Below are 16855 nucleotides of genomic sequence, written 5' to 3'. Positions count from 1 at the left end.
GACTCACATTACAAATTATTTTAGCTGTGCACTGCAAAAATATCACACGTTTATTGATGTCTCAACTTCCTTTTCCCAAGGTGACCAAGTTTAGGGTTTAAGAAATGTTCGACTTTCCGCAGGTCATTTGACACCAAAGGCAAAAAACTTCCTTTGCTCTGCCCTTAGTTCTTATAGTTTGCAAACTGTTTATTTAGTAGCGCATCACCTCTCCCCCAGGTCTTCAGACAAATCAGGCACAATGCCTATCTTGGAACCATCCAAATCAAATTTAAATTAGGTCATCTTTACCCAGGAAAAGTCTCATCTTAGATATTAATTTTAAAAATATTCAGGGTTTTATAAACCAGAGACTGGACACCCGCGCCCCCCCAAGCTCCAAATATCAAACACCTAGCCATGAAATAATCTCTGAGAAAGCTGACAATGTTCTGAAGGTAAAAGGTCTTGAAGCGATTGGTGACCAATTTATGGAAAAGTCAGTATTTAAAAAAATCCTTAGCAACCACCCACCCAGCAAGCAACAAATTTTATTTTTTAATTGAACAAATTTGCAATAATTTTCCTGTTTTAGAGGAAGATTACAACTTTACAGTAACATTTAGAACTGGACTATCGGTCAAACAGCTTATTTCCTGAAGTTTCATCTTGATAGAAGGAAGTTTCTTCAAAGCATCTCACGTAGAAACATATTTATAATGTATGATTTCAATGTTACGTAAGGTCTATTTTCATAGGCTGTTTCCCTCACACTTCCTTGGAGAACTGTCCCGGGGAAAAGCGTGTCTTCCTAAATCCTGTGAAAGTGTTTCTCTCTTATTTTTTTGGTGGTCTGCAGGACCACTGCAATAGACAAATTTTCATAAGATAATTGGGAAACTGGAGTATGGGGAAAGAGAAAAAAGGATCTATAAAGGGGAACTCTTACAAAATATGGAAAATAAAAATTGAAAAATACTGCTGTAGCAGGATTAGAACTTCCAAAACCTAAGAATTTTTCTTTTGTAGGACCTTGGGAAGGACAGAAGAAAATGAATAGAATAGGCATCATTTTCATCGTTTTCTACAGCATACTTAGTTTCATTTTACTCTTAATCTCAGAATCTGAAATGCTCCTTGATTAAGGCCTGCCTATCCTTGTGATTAATTGAAATTCTTCTTGGTTGAGAGACCATTCCCTTTGATTTTCAACCTGTGTAGCCAGTCTGTCCTGGTATTCAGCATTTTCTGTGCACAGCCTTGACAGAATCATGTTGTACTTTGGCCACTGAAATATTGTTGGGGTTTTGTTTGTTTTTTAACGTAGTGGAGTTTTGGTTCTAGTAGATGCAAACAATTTGCTTACTTTCTTGTAGGGGAAGTTAGTCAGGTAGTATCTTTGTTTTGCAATTTTGTAGGACTGCAGTTGGGAGTTGTCAGGGTTCCTTCCCCACTCTAGGGTACAGATGTGGGGACCCGCATGAAAGACCCCCTAAGCTTATTCTTACCAGCTTCGGTTAAAAGCTTCCCCAAGGTACAAACTTTGCCTTGACCTTGAACAGTATGCTGCCACCACCAAGGATTTTAAACAAAGAACACGGAAAGAGATCACTTGGAGACTTCTTTCCCCAAAATATCCCCCCAAGCCCTACACCCCCCTTCCTGGGGAAGGCTTGATAATCATCCTCACCAATTTGTACAGGTGAACACAGACCCAAACCCTTGGATCTTAAGAACAATGAAAAAATCCATCAGGTTCTTAAGGAAGAATTGTAATTAAAGAAAAGGCAAAAGAATCACCTCTGCAAAATCAGGATGGAAAATACTTTACAGGGTATTTAGATTCATAACACAGAGGCTCCCTCTCTGGGCAAAACCTTAAAGTTACAGAAAACAGGAATAAACCTCCCTCTTAACACAGGGAACATTCACATAAAACAAAAGAAACTAATCCGCCTTGCCTGGTTTACCTATACTGGTTGCAATACTGGAGACTTGGATTAGGATGGGTTGGAGAAGATGGATTTCTGTCTGGCCCCCCTCAGTCCCAAGAGAGAACAAACAACGAGCACAAACAAAAGCCTTTCTCCCCCCTCCCCCTACGATTTGAAAGTATCTTGTCCCCTTATTGGTCCTTTGGGTCAGGTGCCAGCCAGGTTAGCTGAGCTTCTTAACCCTTTACAGGTAACAGGATGTTGCCTCTAGCCAGGAGGGATTTTATAGCACTGTATACAGAAAGGTGGTTACCCTTCCCTTTATATTTATGACAGGAGTGAAAAAGTTTTTCTCCATCCTGATGTTAGACTGCCTTTTAATCAGACTATTTTGGGCTGCAACTGAAGACCTGGACACAAGGGAATTCTTATTTGGGAGTGAAAGCACAGATACAAGATTCCAGGCTTAGAGCAACTGTGGAGTGCCTCAGGGTTTGGAAAATGTTGCTATGGAAAAGACAAGAATTTGGAGCCTGGAAGATTTTTATCCCTTTTTGTGTTTTTGCCCTTAGGTGGACCAATTCTTCAGGTACACAGGTGAACAAGAGTAACATCTGGAAGGGACTTGATTCAGGGAACTTTCTGATTCACTTTGAATCCTTTTTGGAATAATATGGCCTGCTTATAGTCTTTTGTACACTGGAAATCTGATTTAAGGTAGGAGGAATTTTAGAAACCTTTAAATTTGTTTGACTGAATGTAAGCTTTTTTCTTCCCATCTGTCAACATTCAGAATAAATTGAAAGGAATAGTGCATTTCCACTTAGCCTAAATGTTATTCTAAGAATATTTTCTAGGGTTCTGTAATTTGCCACAGATTTTTGTTTGACGTCTTACAAAAACAATGGGATATATGTTTAGACAGATCAGGAACCAAGTTGGAGCATGGCAGAGGTGTTGCATGGGTTCTGTATTGAGCCAGATTCCATTTTTAAATATGCTGTAAACTTGGGTATAAATTCAACACTGCTGTGAACTGATGGTAGTATTTAAACTCTCACTGATGCCAATGGGAGTTTTGCACCAAGACAGGATGGAATAGAGCCTTTATGCAGTAAAAGGACATTTTCCCCCAGTACCTTATTCTTTATCAGTGGCAAAATATGTTCACCTTTAGGGCAGAAACACCAGTGGTCCTATCTTTCTTCCTCTTTCACCTTCCTGTTTATCTCCCTTATATTCTTCCCTCTGCATTTCATTCCCTGTAACAATATTCAGTTCCCATGTCCCACTGGGATTCACTCCCATCTGCTTCTCTCTACTAAAATGATCAGTAATGGAAGTGCTAAAGCTCACAAAGGCATTAGAGTTAATATCTTTATAAGATGATAGTGCTAAGCAGTGCAGTTCATATTTAGTGCTTGAAGGAAAAACTAAACCAAATTCTTGTGAAATTCCAAGGGTTCTGGGATCTTATGTTGTCTCCTTCTGTGGGTTGGAGGTGAAAGACACTCCACTCCCACCCACACTTGCTAAAATGTTTGACATCTCTAGGAGATTATGACCCTGAAGATTCAGGAAGGAAAAGGCTAACTGCTCTGAGTTCTGGAAAATGCATATAAATGTCTTAGGGTCTGCCGGATGCCAAGCTTTCTGAAACATGTCAGATCTCAACTGTGCTTCTCATTCTGTCAAAGTCTATTTTTAAGAGAGATGAAATAACATCCCTTGATTATATTCTGTGGATGAGTCCTCCTTTTCTGAGGGCTGTCTAAACAGTAAGGGTGCATCTGATTGTCCATGTCTTTGGAATTTTTCAACCTATCAGCAAAAAACTTTAAGCTTGACGAATTTAAGCTTGTTCATCAGATGAGGCCATAGACTATCACAGAGACAGCCTGGTTTTCAAAAAATGACCGACACCAGGGAGTGCTCTCCAAATCATAACACAAACAATGAAACTATTTTTTTTGTATGTGGGGAAAAGGGAGATACCAGCTCAGGCACAGAAACTGGGAACAGAAGCATGAGCCCTTTGATCTCCAGTAGGATGATCTGAACAGATTGCTCAAACATGAAAAAAACAAGCTGTTGATACTAAGGACCTTCCCTTACTACTCCCTCAAGTCTCCCTCCCTTATTTCTCAATGTAGCATGAGTCTGGTAGGAGGAAAGAACAAGAAAATTCAAGTTTTTTGGTTCGGAGCTCAAAATTTGAACCTAGATTCATAAATTTTAAGTCCAGTAGTGACCATTTAAATGGACCTCCTGTGTAGCACAGGCCACAGAATTTTACCCAGAACATTTTGCCTCGAGTCCAATAACTTGCAGCTGAATCAGGTAATTCAAGAGATTAAGAATCTTAAGGATATCATAATTAGGTTACAACAATTAAAAATGAAGTAGACTTAAGCCTTGAAATCTTATCAAATCCAGAAGAATATTGCTTACCTGCATTAGTGCTCAACTGGGTGTCCTGGGAAAAATTCTCATTGCCATCAGAACTGGACTGAAATGAGGAAGATGGTGCTGTTCTATTTCGTTTTTTGTTAGATTTCCTTTCTGCTAACTGCCAGTCATCTTCATCATCCTCACTTTCACTCAAGTCATCAAACCCAAAGTATTTAATTTTATAATTGGAGCGTCCAGAGCTTTTAGAGCCTCCTTCATCTCCCCCACCCTCATCATGGTCTTCAAACCCAAAAAACTCCAGTTTGACATCCTTTTTGGATTTTGTATTGCTAGGTCGAAACCTAGTTGTAGTCTTGGTAGTAGCAATGTCTGCTTTCTTTCTTAGACGTCCAGCCTCTCCCAAGTCAGTAGGAGCTGCTGTAGTGAATTCGTCAATACGTTCCATTGTATCCTGTATAGTAACATTACAAACTGACAAGCAAGATGGATGGAGAACAGTGTAGTCTCTAGTACGCCCAACTGTCCCTCTAAAACTGGTCCCACTACTCAAAACAGCTTTTCTTGCTGGGTTCACACCATCATTATTTGATTCATTATTTGCTTTGGATAAAGACTGACTACTGCCATCCATTAGCTTATCAAAATTTGTTGTCCCCTGTTTTGCCTTGTTGGATCTACAATATGTCCTGCAGTTGCTTGGCCTAAGAACAGTTTGCACAAGTTCTTCACTAATGGCTTCCTTTGGATTTTCCATATCTTCTTTATCAAACTCTTCATCCTTGTTCTTAATTTCTGAGAAATGTTCACTATCAAAATCTAACATATACTCTCCAGTTGTGGAGTCTTCAACTTCATCCTCCCATTCATACAAATGAGTTCTTAATGGCCCCTTAGTCTGAGATATTTCTGATAGAGAGTCTGAGCTTTTCCCAATACGGGAGTCCCAAGAGTCAAGAAAGTCCTTGGTTTCTATGTTGTACCCAGAAATGTCTGTGGTTTCAGCATTGGTTTCACTACTGTCTTCGGCATTCTTGTAGATGAAGTGACTGTTCTTATTATCGTCACTAAAATTCTGTATTTTATCTACAAAAAAAAGAGGGAAATTAATATAAGTAATACAAATAGAGCCATGTTATAACCATCAACTCCAATACTACCTTAAATCAGACTTGTCTCAGTTCAACAGAGAGAATTCTCAATGCTCACTGGCACATAAAAAAAGTAATAGTCTCAATGAAATTATCCAAAAATTGATTTGTAAGAATTTAAAGCAAACTTAAGATTTAAAATATATTTCAGAACTTAAACATACATATATACAAACTTTTCCGTTTTTCTGCAGCAAAATCCTTTCCCCATGACACTGATCTAATGAGCAGTTTCCTAATAGAATAATTTTGCCAACTTCAAGGTTAGCTCTCTGCCTAAGGCTCTTGTAATTAAAACAATGTTTAAAAATCCTCTTTGTAACTACTCAACCATTTCTACAACCTAAAGAAAAAAAGGAAAATCAGTAATAAATCAAGTTAAACACAGTTAACGATGAATGCTCAATCTCACTATTTTAAATTAAACTAAACTCAAACATTAGAAACAGAATTTCATTTACAGTAGAACCTCAGAATTACAAACACCAGAGTTATGAACTGACGAGTCAACAACACACCTCATTTGAACCGGAAGTACATAATCAGGGAGCAGCAGAGACAAAAAAGGAAAATACAGTACAGTGCTATATTAAACAAACTGCTAAAAATAAACAAACAAAAGGAAAGCAGCATTTTTCTTCTGCATATTAAAGTTTCAAAGCTGTATTAAGTCAATGTTCAGTTGTAAACTTTTGAAAGAAACACCATCATGTTTTGTTCAGAGTTAAGAACAAGCTCCATTCCAGAGGTGTTCGTACCAGAGGTTCTACTGTCGAATCAACTTAGTTTTGCACATGAACATGTTTCTGTCCATATACCACTGAACTATCTTATGAAGATAAATAAGGGATTAAGAGTAGAGAAAGGGAACAATCCTAGAGGAGTTTCTAACAATGTTACAAAAAACCACCTTCATCCAACTCCATGAAGATAAACAAGAGAAGATTCATAATTTGTTCTTCAGAAGTTTAAACTTTGATTATAGGAATTCACCTCTATGTATCTTGAAGAGAATTTAAAATACATGAGAAGATATGTTGGGTCCTAGACTTAACACTGACCAGATGACACTATTCAAAACACACACACACAGTCTTTGTCTACACTGAATGTTGAGGTGTGACAAATTTTGTATTAGTTAACATCTTGTTTATGATACATGCTCTCTGAAGTGTGGACAAGCTCTATGTATGGTAAAGCCGAGCAAAATGAGGCTCCAATCGTGGCTGTAGCCTTTAAGTGATATTGTAATGAAGTGGGAGAAGAAAGAAAGTTACTTTTGGTTAAAGAACTGCCAAGTTATAATTATAGTAGGGCACCTGTGGCCATAATCTTCCTAATATACTATTTCCCCTCCTCCTCCCAGTTTGATCAAATACAAGCTTTCACTTTATAATACAATAGCATACACATAACTGCAGTTAATTCAAATTCTGATAGAAGCGATACTTAGTATATTAAATGCCTTTAGATTTCAAGTTCTATAGAAGAACATTCATAATTTTGTTTCTACACTCCTCTGAGAAATGTATTCTCTCCATTTTACAGTCTGTGAAGCTGAAACATGAGTTGCCTAGAGTAGTACTGGACATATGAACAGGATGCACTCTATGCCCCAGAACTATACATTTGAAAGCTTCCGGAGCAGGTCCATATTTTACTGAAACCCTTGTTTTCTGAAGATTTGCAGTGTTCTTTCAGTCACCGTGAGAAAACTGTGATCGCACTATAAAAATCAGTATTCAGCCAGCTTCTCACTCCTGGTTACTTTAACATAAAATTAACCTAAGGAGCTGATGAAGATGCTGGAACAAAATTGTGGGCATGGCAAGGTTTTGCTTCAAAGGGGATGATGAGCATTAACAAGGGTGGGGACAAAGGAGTAAATCTGGGCAGCTGCAAGCAAGGGGGGGGCATATTGCAAGGAGCAAGAGGAAATGAGACAACACGGCACAGAAGAGGAACAAAACAACAGTATTAAAACCTTTGTACATTTTCTACTTTTGAATTAATCTACTATTTATGGTGCACTGCTCCATATTTTGGATTTAGACTATGATAAAGGTCACCTAGTTGAAAAGAGGTCTGAACTGTGCAATAGTGTTAACTAACCACAGTGCCATAAGACTAAAGTAGCCTAGATTGTGATTAAACTAAACCCACTTGAATTCCTATTAAAAATCCAAGATATTCATAGAATAAAAATCAAACTTTTAAAATACTCTTGTAAAAAATTCAGGTCAACTGGACTTTCCTTAAAAGATTAGTATTAAATCTGCTCAAATGAAAGATATAAGAAATCTATAGTTTGATGTATGTGGAGCTCTCTTTGGACTTCAGGGTTTCCAATGACGAACACAGATGTAGTAAAGGCAGGGTCAACCTTATATCTTCATACACTGCTTCCAACCACTCGTCTTCAGCTTGTCTTTCCCTTCATACATCCTTTGTAAAATACAGTCAACTTAAAAAGAAATTTATCATTTCTCTCTGATTTCAATGATACTTGCAGTATAAGATTAAGAAGAAGGTATTTTCTAGAAAGATTTGTTGTTAATTCTCAAGTCACTGATGAATTCTGATGCTCTTAGCATATAAGTGGGTCAAAGCTTCTGGTTCTTCTGTGGGGACGGAAGGGTTGTTTTAAGTGAAACCTTAACTTTGGTTTTACAGGTTTTCCAAAGCTGAATTTTTCAAGGTGTTTTTCCAAGAAGAAAAGTAGTATATCTGCTCAACCTTACTTCAACTTTAAGTTGCTTGAGAACTTCATTTTTAAGTGTTTGAATTGATCAATGATAGAAAACCTCCTAGTCCTTACCTAGATGGTCTAGACCAGCATTTCTCAAACTGGGGTCTGTGGACCCCTGGGAATCCCTGAGGGACTCCAAGGGGTTCACAGGCCTCACTGAACAACTCCTCCCCCTCCCTATATCTCCCGGAGGCTACTGAAGCCAAACCGGGAGATCTTTAGGCACCGTAAGTCCAGTCGGGTTAAGGTAGGCTCCCTACCTGCCCTGGCTCCGCGCCACTCCCAGAAACATGCCCCTGCAGCTCCTGGGGGGCACAAAATCTCTGCACACTGTCCCCGCCCCAGTGCCGACTCTGCAGCTCCCATTGGCCAAGAACTGCAGCCAATGGGAGCTGCGGGAGCATGGAGACCCCCTGATCCTTCCGCTTAGGAGCTGCTGCCAGAGAGATGTGCCAGTGGCTTCCAGGAGCCACCCAAGATAAGCACATTCCAGCTGGAGCCTGCACCCTCTACCACACCCCGACCCCAACTCCCTCCCAGAGCCTGCACCCCCTCCTGCAGCCAAACTCCCTCCGAGTCCTCACCCTACACCCCAATCGCCTGCCCCAGCCTAGGAAAGTGAGTGAGGGTTGGGCAGAGTGAGTGACTGAGGAAGGGGGGATGCAGTGAGTTGGAAGAGGTGGGGTGAGGACGGGGTTTTGGGGGAAAGGGTGGAGTGGGGGCGGGGCCTGGAGCTGAGCAGAGGGGCTTGAGGGTCCCTGAAAATTTTTAAATCAAAATGGGGGTCCTTGAGTTGCTAAAGGTTGAGAACCGCAGGTCTAGACCACATGGTCGTGTAAAGTTAAAATGTTTGCATTTTGTAAATTAGAAACAAAGAAAATATTTATGACAAGCAGACAAAGGGGTAGCTAATAAAAGAGGCAGGAATTAGTACATTACATATTTGTAATAAGTACTGAAAAAATTTCAGAACTAAACTTCCAAGATGGGGGTCCTCAACCAAAAGCATTCTTTCCTCCAGAGCCATACAAAACTAGGGACTCAATGTGAGATTTCCTGTAAGCCATGGGTGCTGTTTTAAACACACACTCTGGCTAGTGGGAAGGCACTGTTTTCACCCCCTTCCCCAACAGAAGGGGGATGCACTGTTTCCACTACCACCCCCTCGTTTCCCTGCCAGGAGAGGAGCACAAGCTTGGCCGGCCAGGAAAGCCGCCACCTGCAACGAAGCTGCCTAGCTACCTCTGGAACCTGGCCTGGAGCATGAACTGCTGGAGCCAGAGTTGCGCTTAGTTCAGAGTTACAAACATTTCAGAATTATGTACAAGCTCCATTCCTGAGGTGTCTGAGGTTCTACTGTACTTTCCAGATAGGAAGAGTAACTTCAGATAGGCCTCAGATTTCAGAGCACAGGCTCTCAACATGAAGCCTCCCCCACCCTAATATTAATTAAAAGGAATTCCCCAAAGAGGTTTTCTTGTAAGTGGCTCCTCACCTTGGTACACCAGAGCCTGCCCGTGATCCCATCCTAACTGCTGCAAAGACCATTTTTTCCACATCACTGGAAAGACAGAGAGCCACCGCAATTATATTTAGACAGTTCTGTATTATAGCATTTTTACTCATGGGATAGTCACTGACAGCTATATTCTGCCACCTGTTGGTTAAGGTTGCTCAACACTTCCCATTAGAAGACCTTGTTTTCAGTTTACTCCTGGGGGGGAATTCTGCACCATTGTACGCACGCAGAATTCATGTTTCCTGCAGATTTCTTTGCTTCCCCGCAGAAAAATGACTTCTGACAAGGAAGCAAAGGGAAGCTGCGAAAGCGGTCACACGCCCCTTCCCAGCAGTGCGGGCATGTCGTTTTGCACACCTACTGCAGCCGGTAGAGAGGTAAACCACTGCGGAGTCCCTGCACCTGAACCACTCTGATGAGCCCCCCGTACTCCCGCTCCACCACACACCACTCCCCCAGCACCCAGAGCCCTCCAATGAGCCCCAGATATCCAGACTCCCCCTGCTGAGCCCCAGCCACCTTCACTGGACCCCCCTGCCAAGTGCTATTCCCCTTGCACTGAGGAACCCCCCCCCCATAAGCCCCTGTGCATCCAGATCCCCCATACACCCAGAACCGCCACTAAGCTGCCTGCACCCAGATTACCCCACACAGAACCCTCTCACTCCATACCTGGATCCCCGCACCCTAAGCCTCTCCACACTTGGATCCTGCCAGGCTGAGCCTGCCTGACTCCTGGATAAGGAGCCAGGGCTGGGCTTGCGCGTGACACTCTGAACTCTTGCTTGCTATCTTGGTTGGCCTGGCGGTGCACGGTCCCAAGGTGTTTTTGGGGAGGCCCAGCCCTTGCACTGTGTCAAAGTTGAGTGCAGCCTCACTGCCAAGTCTGTGTCTGGAGGAGGGGCTGCAGGGTGATCACCCACCTCCATGCAGCCAGTGGTCTGTGCTCCCCACTGCCACGCTGGAGCTTCCATATTGATTTATTGACAAAATATGCAGAAATTTGCAGAATTTTAAAATATTGTGTGCAGCATTTTTTTTTAAACAGAATTTTTAATTTTTTGGAGCAGAATTCCCTCAGGACTATCAGTTGCTCCTAACTTGCCAAACTTTAGCCATTCAAGCTGAAATCTGCAAGGGTGGGGGTATGTCTCTGGCTGAATATTTCTGAAAGTTTTGGCAAATAATTTAGACATGACAGATAATGAGATTAGTAGCATATACATGGTTTTGTCCATGTTAAAAAAATATGTACAGCCGTTTTGTTCAGAAACCGTAGTAGCTTCATGCTTTTGGATGAGGACTTGAAATCTGACAAGGGAGTATCTCCGGAGTCAAGGAGTACATTTTGTTATTCTCATAACTGCCATAAATGATCCTTATGGGGGGAAAAACCGATATATGCTTAGTAGAATCTTGATAAGAGTTTGGAAGCAAAACTCAAAAAAATCCATCTGCAATGACCACACAGCTCTTGCATACCGATCAGATTACACAAGCATCACCGCTAGAGTGACTGGGCATACTATATACTGGCAATGCACAGGCTGAGCAGGATTATCCTCACAATTGTTGCTCCCAACTGTGGACTACTGTGGCACCAGAGACAGGAAGTGGGGGCAAGACGACTCACCTGGGCTCTAATGCTTTCCCTACTGGTGCCCAGACATCAAGGAGGCAGAAGAAGCCTGAACTGAATGCCAAGAGGACAAGATCTAGGCCTGAGGGAAGATGGGGTTTGTGTGTGAACAGTGCTGGTGGGAGTATGTTGGGACAATGAGCTTAAGGCCAGAAGTAGAGAAGACTGATCAGATGAGAAATAGAAGGGAGCGGGGTAGAGAACTGGGTTAGGCTGGAGGGGATGAGAGCACAAGAGTCTGGAACGGAACTTAAGATCTCACTATTCCACTGCTGTCAGCAAATATCTATGTAACCCACTAGCAAAGTGTCTCTCTCACCCCCTTCTTGTGCTGGTCCAATTTACAATTACTATCAATGACTCCATTAGCTCAACCAGCCGAGATGTGTGTGGTGGATCCAAAGGTTCCACACCTGCTGATGACTCAGCTGTATGTCAATGGAGCTCACATATCTACATAATGAAACTTGCTATTTCAGTTTGCTTTTTCATCATGGAATTTGATATTTCAGTTTGCTTTTTCTAAAGGTTAGGATACTATACACAAAATTTATATTAAAAGAATATTAAGGTCACAAAGTCAAGCATTCAAAAATTAAGAAAAGCCAGAATTAAGGCTGCTGTGCAACTTGTGACCCTAGTCTCTGATCTAAAGAGGTGCAGATTACTCACTGCAAGAACTGTTCAGAGAGCTGCGCTTTCAACATTTAAAAAAAAAAAGAAGAGCAATAGCATGCTAAATACTCTGAAAAAAAATCATGTCCTTGGCTCAAATTGGTGGAAACTTGACTTGAGTCTTCGTGCCTCAGATCCCCGTTGTAAAATGGCACTAGCATCAAACTTGACTGTAGTGGAAATAATTTAATGTTTGTGAAGCACTTGATCATTACAGTAGTGAGTGCCTCAGAAAAGCCTATGAGAAAAATCAATTGTTTTGTATTCAGGGGAGGCCTGAGTGGTGTGCAGTCTGTAAAAGCATAGAAAAGAGATGTGAGCATGTTAATTAAACACCACAATAATCCATACATATACAAGGGTTGAATTATGGTTGCACAAGCAACTTTAATTCTAGCATTTTCTAACTTTCCAGTGCTTGATTTGCAACCTTAACATTCTCTCAATTTAGCGGGGTGTGTGACTCAAAGAAATAAATGAAGTGCTTAGAATTAGCAAGTCTTGTCTTAAAAAATGATATTTAACATAACCCTGATTTAGCCCTCATCCACATTTCTGGGGTAATATTGTATCCAATGAACATATATGTTGCTGTGTCTCATGAACTAGTGCCCCTCAACCATGCTATTTTGGGGGACAGTCATATAGGTACAGGTACACAGTTGGCCAAAAAATAATCTAATTTAGCATAAAACATTTTTTCCTGTATCAAAGAAGTATGTGGGATTCCAATGAACCCAAAGATGTTCTGTTATCCTGTATTTTTAGTAATTCTATGTACACATTTACTGATAGGGAGTATCTTATATTGTAATAGTTAGCATATGCTAAATTGACAATAGATTGCAATGACAGTGGCTGCTACATAAAGCAAGGTAGAAGGTATTCCACAGATGCTGATCCTTTGAAGTCTGGTCTTGTTAGGTATGAAAACAGATGGTTTTATTGGCCTAACGTTCTTGAGGGGATTTTCTGTCTAACTATTATGCTCCAAACATTGCAGACTCAAGAGGCACTTGAGTGGATTGTGTGTGTTGTGCAATCTAAGATGGCGAACAGGCACAACATTCTGCTTCTGACCTTATAAAAGTGATTTGCAAGTCTCAACGTATGTTGCCGTATGTTGAAAACATATTAGATGATAGTGACTTTGTGCCAGATCATGTCAAGAGTTGCTCTGAGAAGGAAGACTATAATTGCATTGATTGTTCATCAAGTTTGTTTTCAGACAATGAGGAGTCCGCGTTTAGCCCTGTTAAAGAACTGGAATAACCATAGCTGGGAATAACTTCACCAGTATTCAGCTTGCTGAAGATCTACTCAACGAAAGTTTAACCTATGCAGGAACAATCCAATAAAAAAAGCCAGATATACCCAGTAAGATGCAACCTCATCACAGCAGGGAAAAACTCATCAGTGTTTGGTTTTCCTTGGCCACTCACTCTGGTTTCCTAAATTCCAAAGGACAAAAATCGGTAATTATGCATTTGACAATGCATCATGCCAAGACTACAGGAGACAAAAACCCCACAATTCTCCACTACAATGACATTAAAAGTGGTCTTGATAACATTGATCATCTTGCAAGGATGTATTCCTGCAGATGCAAGGGAAGTAGATGGTTCTTTTCTTCAACATGCTTGATGTTGCTGACATTACCAGGTTTCATAATTTGGGTCAGCAACAACCCTGCCTGGCATCATATTCGATCGAGACAAAGAAGCAGCTTGTTCCTGTCAATCAAGGAGAATGACTTTAGATGCACATATAAAGAGAAGAACCCTTTATATCCATCTTCTCACCATGCCCATCAAAGCAGCACTTTCTTCCTTTGGCTACCATCGAAAGCCAGACACCATGGTAAGGTTAATCCTGTCTCGCATATCCTTTTCATTAACAAACTAGGGAAATACAACCTAGATGGTGTTACCAGATTTGCCAGTTACTTTGGGGTACGCTCATTAGGGTTACTCCTCCGGGGGGGGGAAGGGGGGTCCTGTAATTATATCAATGTACTCCTGTCGCTTGTGTTTTCATATGGAGCTCTACTTCTCCCTTCTGCAAGTCTCCTCTCAATGGAGCTATCTTGCAAGACTTAGGTTCCCCAGGGATGGTTTCCTCCAGGCCCAGAATGAACGAACGAACGAAGCAACCAGCTTAAACATAAAAGTTACTGAATAATAGTGATAACCACACAAGGAGAGCCTAAACATACATAACAGTTACATTATTAAAAGGTTACAAAAGTCATATATAGAAAACTATACCTACCTGCGGTAGAAAAGAAAACAGAAAGAGAGAGAAAGCATGCTGGGATCTCACCACTCCGTGAAACTTCAACTTTCAGGATTCCCAGGTGATGGTGGTAGCTCAGGGTTCTAAGCACTGGAGACAGGCAGAGCCCCCAGCACGATCAGACAGGAGAAGACGAAATCCCAGTGGAACTAATGCAGAGTTGGATCCATGCATCAGAACACTTACTTGAGCATGGGCAGGGGTTTTTTGTAGGGAAACAACAATGGTTCAAGGGAGAACACTAGATTTGTTTTTTGGGAAACTGACGACTCAAGGGTTTTCTGTAGGCTAGAATAGGGGTGGCCAACCTGTGGGTCCAGAGCCATATGTGGCTCTTCAGAAGTTAATATGTGGATCCTTGTATAGGCGCCGACTCCAGGGCTGGAGCTACAGGCGCCAACTTTCCAATGCGTTGGGAGGGTGCTCACTGCTCAACCCCTGGCTCTGCCACAGGCCCTGCCCCCACTCCACCCCCTCCCCAGAGCCTGCCATGCCCTCGCTCCTCTCCCTCCCCTGCCAGAGCCTCCTGCACACCACAAAACAGCTGATCGGAGGGTGGGGGGGAGGCGCTGATTGGCAGGACAGCCAGTGGGCAGGAGGCGCTGGGAGCAGGCCAATGCTCAAACCACTGAGCTATCCCTCCCCCCCAACCAAGTTGGTAACAGGGGAGTGAGAGTTTGTAAGGGAATTTTAGGGAATGGTGCGGTGGGGAGGGCCCTCCCACTCGAATTTTTTTTTTCCCCTTAACAGGAACTTAGGAGGGAAGGATATGACAGCTACAGAGGCACCACAGCAGTAGTGACCAGAAGAATGGAAGAGACAGTGAAGATGACTGGATGCAGAGGCTACACGACGTGCATTCTGTTGAGTTCAGAGAAGGATTTTGAGTGGATAATGAAGGAAAGAAAAGAGAAGGCTGAAGGAAAAACCTGAGACTTGCAGATGAACACTGGACAAGAGAACTATAAGGGTGAACTGCTGGATGAAGAAAGTGGCCTGGGGAAGCATATGATAAGAACAAGACAGAGGAAGTGACCAGCTAGTGAATGAGAAATATATCTGAGGAAGAGGTTTGTCAAGTTGGAAGATGAAGAGGAGAGGTAGGCAGCAACAGAAGATGATAGAACAAGGAAAGAGGAAAGAGCAGCTAGTCCTAGAAGAAGCAGGGAAGAGAATGGAGATAGCCAAAGTTCAGAGTCCTGAAAGAATAGAGGATGACTCTCAGAAGACTACAAGTAAGAACAGAACAGAAGACAAGATGACTTGCAATCAGAAAGAGCAGAAGGAGGAAGGCCTGAGAATCGTACCAACACCAAGAAAAGTCTGATCTCTATGACTGCAGACTCCCAGGACAGGCAAATCTGTCACCAGAGTTGATTCTGAGAACAGATGGGTGTGTTATCAAGTGGAAGCTAATATATAGGATGTGACCCTGAGGCTGAAGACCATCCTAATGGGAACAGGAAAGAATTCACAGACGGTTTCAGAGTAACAGCCATGTTAGTCTGTATTCGCAAAAAGAAAAGGAGTTGAAGTGAGCTGTAGCTCATGAAAGCTTATGCTCAAATAAACTGGTTAGTCTCTAAGGTGCTACAAGTACTCCTTTTCAATTCACAGACGGTTGTTCATGTGGGAACAATGACACTGCTGGAGTCTCACCAGGATGCATCAAGGGAGACTATGCCAGGCTGGAGTACACACTTAAAAGAAATGGAGGCTCAGATCTTCACTGGAATTCTACCTGTTTCTAGAACAAGTGAACAAAGATGGAGACAATATTATGAAGATCAACAGATGGCTCGGGCACTGGTGCTAGAAGATGGGCTTTGAGATGTTTAACGACTTGGAGGCATTCACGGACGGAGGACTGCTCTCATGGATGGACTCAACCTGAGTTGGGAGGGTTAACAGACTTCTGTGAGGTAGATTGACCCAACTGATTAAAAGGAATTCAGGAGAGATGATTGAGAGATGCTCATGTAATCTCTATGCCAGATTCGAATACTGAGCAGGAAGAATATCAAGTAAGAGAGGATACAAAAACAGAGGAAGCAACAGAGGATAGGCAAATGGACAACAAGAGGAAAGATAGTGCCAATATCAGTTTCAGAGTAACAGCCGTATTAGTCTGTATTCGCAAAAAGAAAAAAGAAAAGGAGTACTTGTGGCACGTTAGAGACTAACCAATTTATTTGAGCATAAGCTTTCGTGAGTTTGCAAATTGGATACAGTTAACTTAGGCTTGAATAGAGACTGGGAGTGGCTAAGTCATTATGCAAGGTAACCTATTTCCCCTTGATTTTTCTTGTTAAACCCTGGATTTGTGCTGGAAATGGCCCAACTTGATTATCATACACATTGTAAGGAGAGTGGTCACTTTAGATAAGCTATTGCCAGCAGGAGAGTGGGGTGGGGGGAGGTATTTTTTCATGCTGTGTGTGTATAAAAATCTTCTACACTTTCCACAGTATGCATCCGATGAAGTGAGCTGTAGCTCATGAAAGC

General features: G+C 41.8%; 1 protein-coding gene across 1 annotated transcript in view; it reads right to left on the bottom strand.

The window, feature by feature from the left end:
* WAPL (WAPL cohesin release factor) overlaps positions 1-16855 on the bottom strand; it is a 126565-nt gene that overhangs the window by 60998 nt on the left and 48712 nt on the right. The window contains exon 3 of the mRNA XM_084635420.1: positions 4365-5408. Within this exon, the coding sequence (XP_084491546.1) occupies positions 4365-5408 (1044 nt within the window). The remainder of the gene's footprint in view (positions 1-4364; positions 5409-16855) is intronic.

Source organism: Lepidochelys olivacea, assembly GCF_965140295.1.
Source record: "Lepidochelys olivacea isolate rLepOli2 genome assembly, chromosome: 7".
Classification (NCBI taxonomy): Eukaryota; Metazoa; Chordata; order Testudines; family Cheloniidae; genus Lepidochelys; species Lepidochelys olivacea.
Note: the sequence above shows the minus strand (reverse complement) of the source record. Positions and strands in the feature narration are given on the sequence as shown.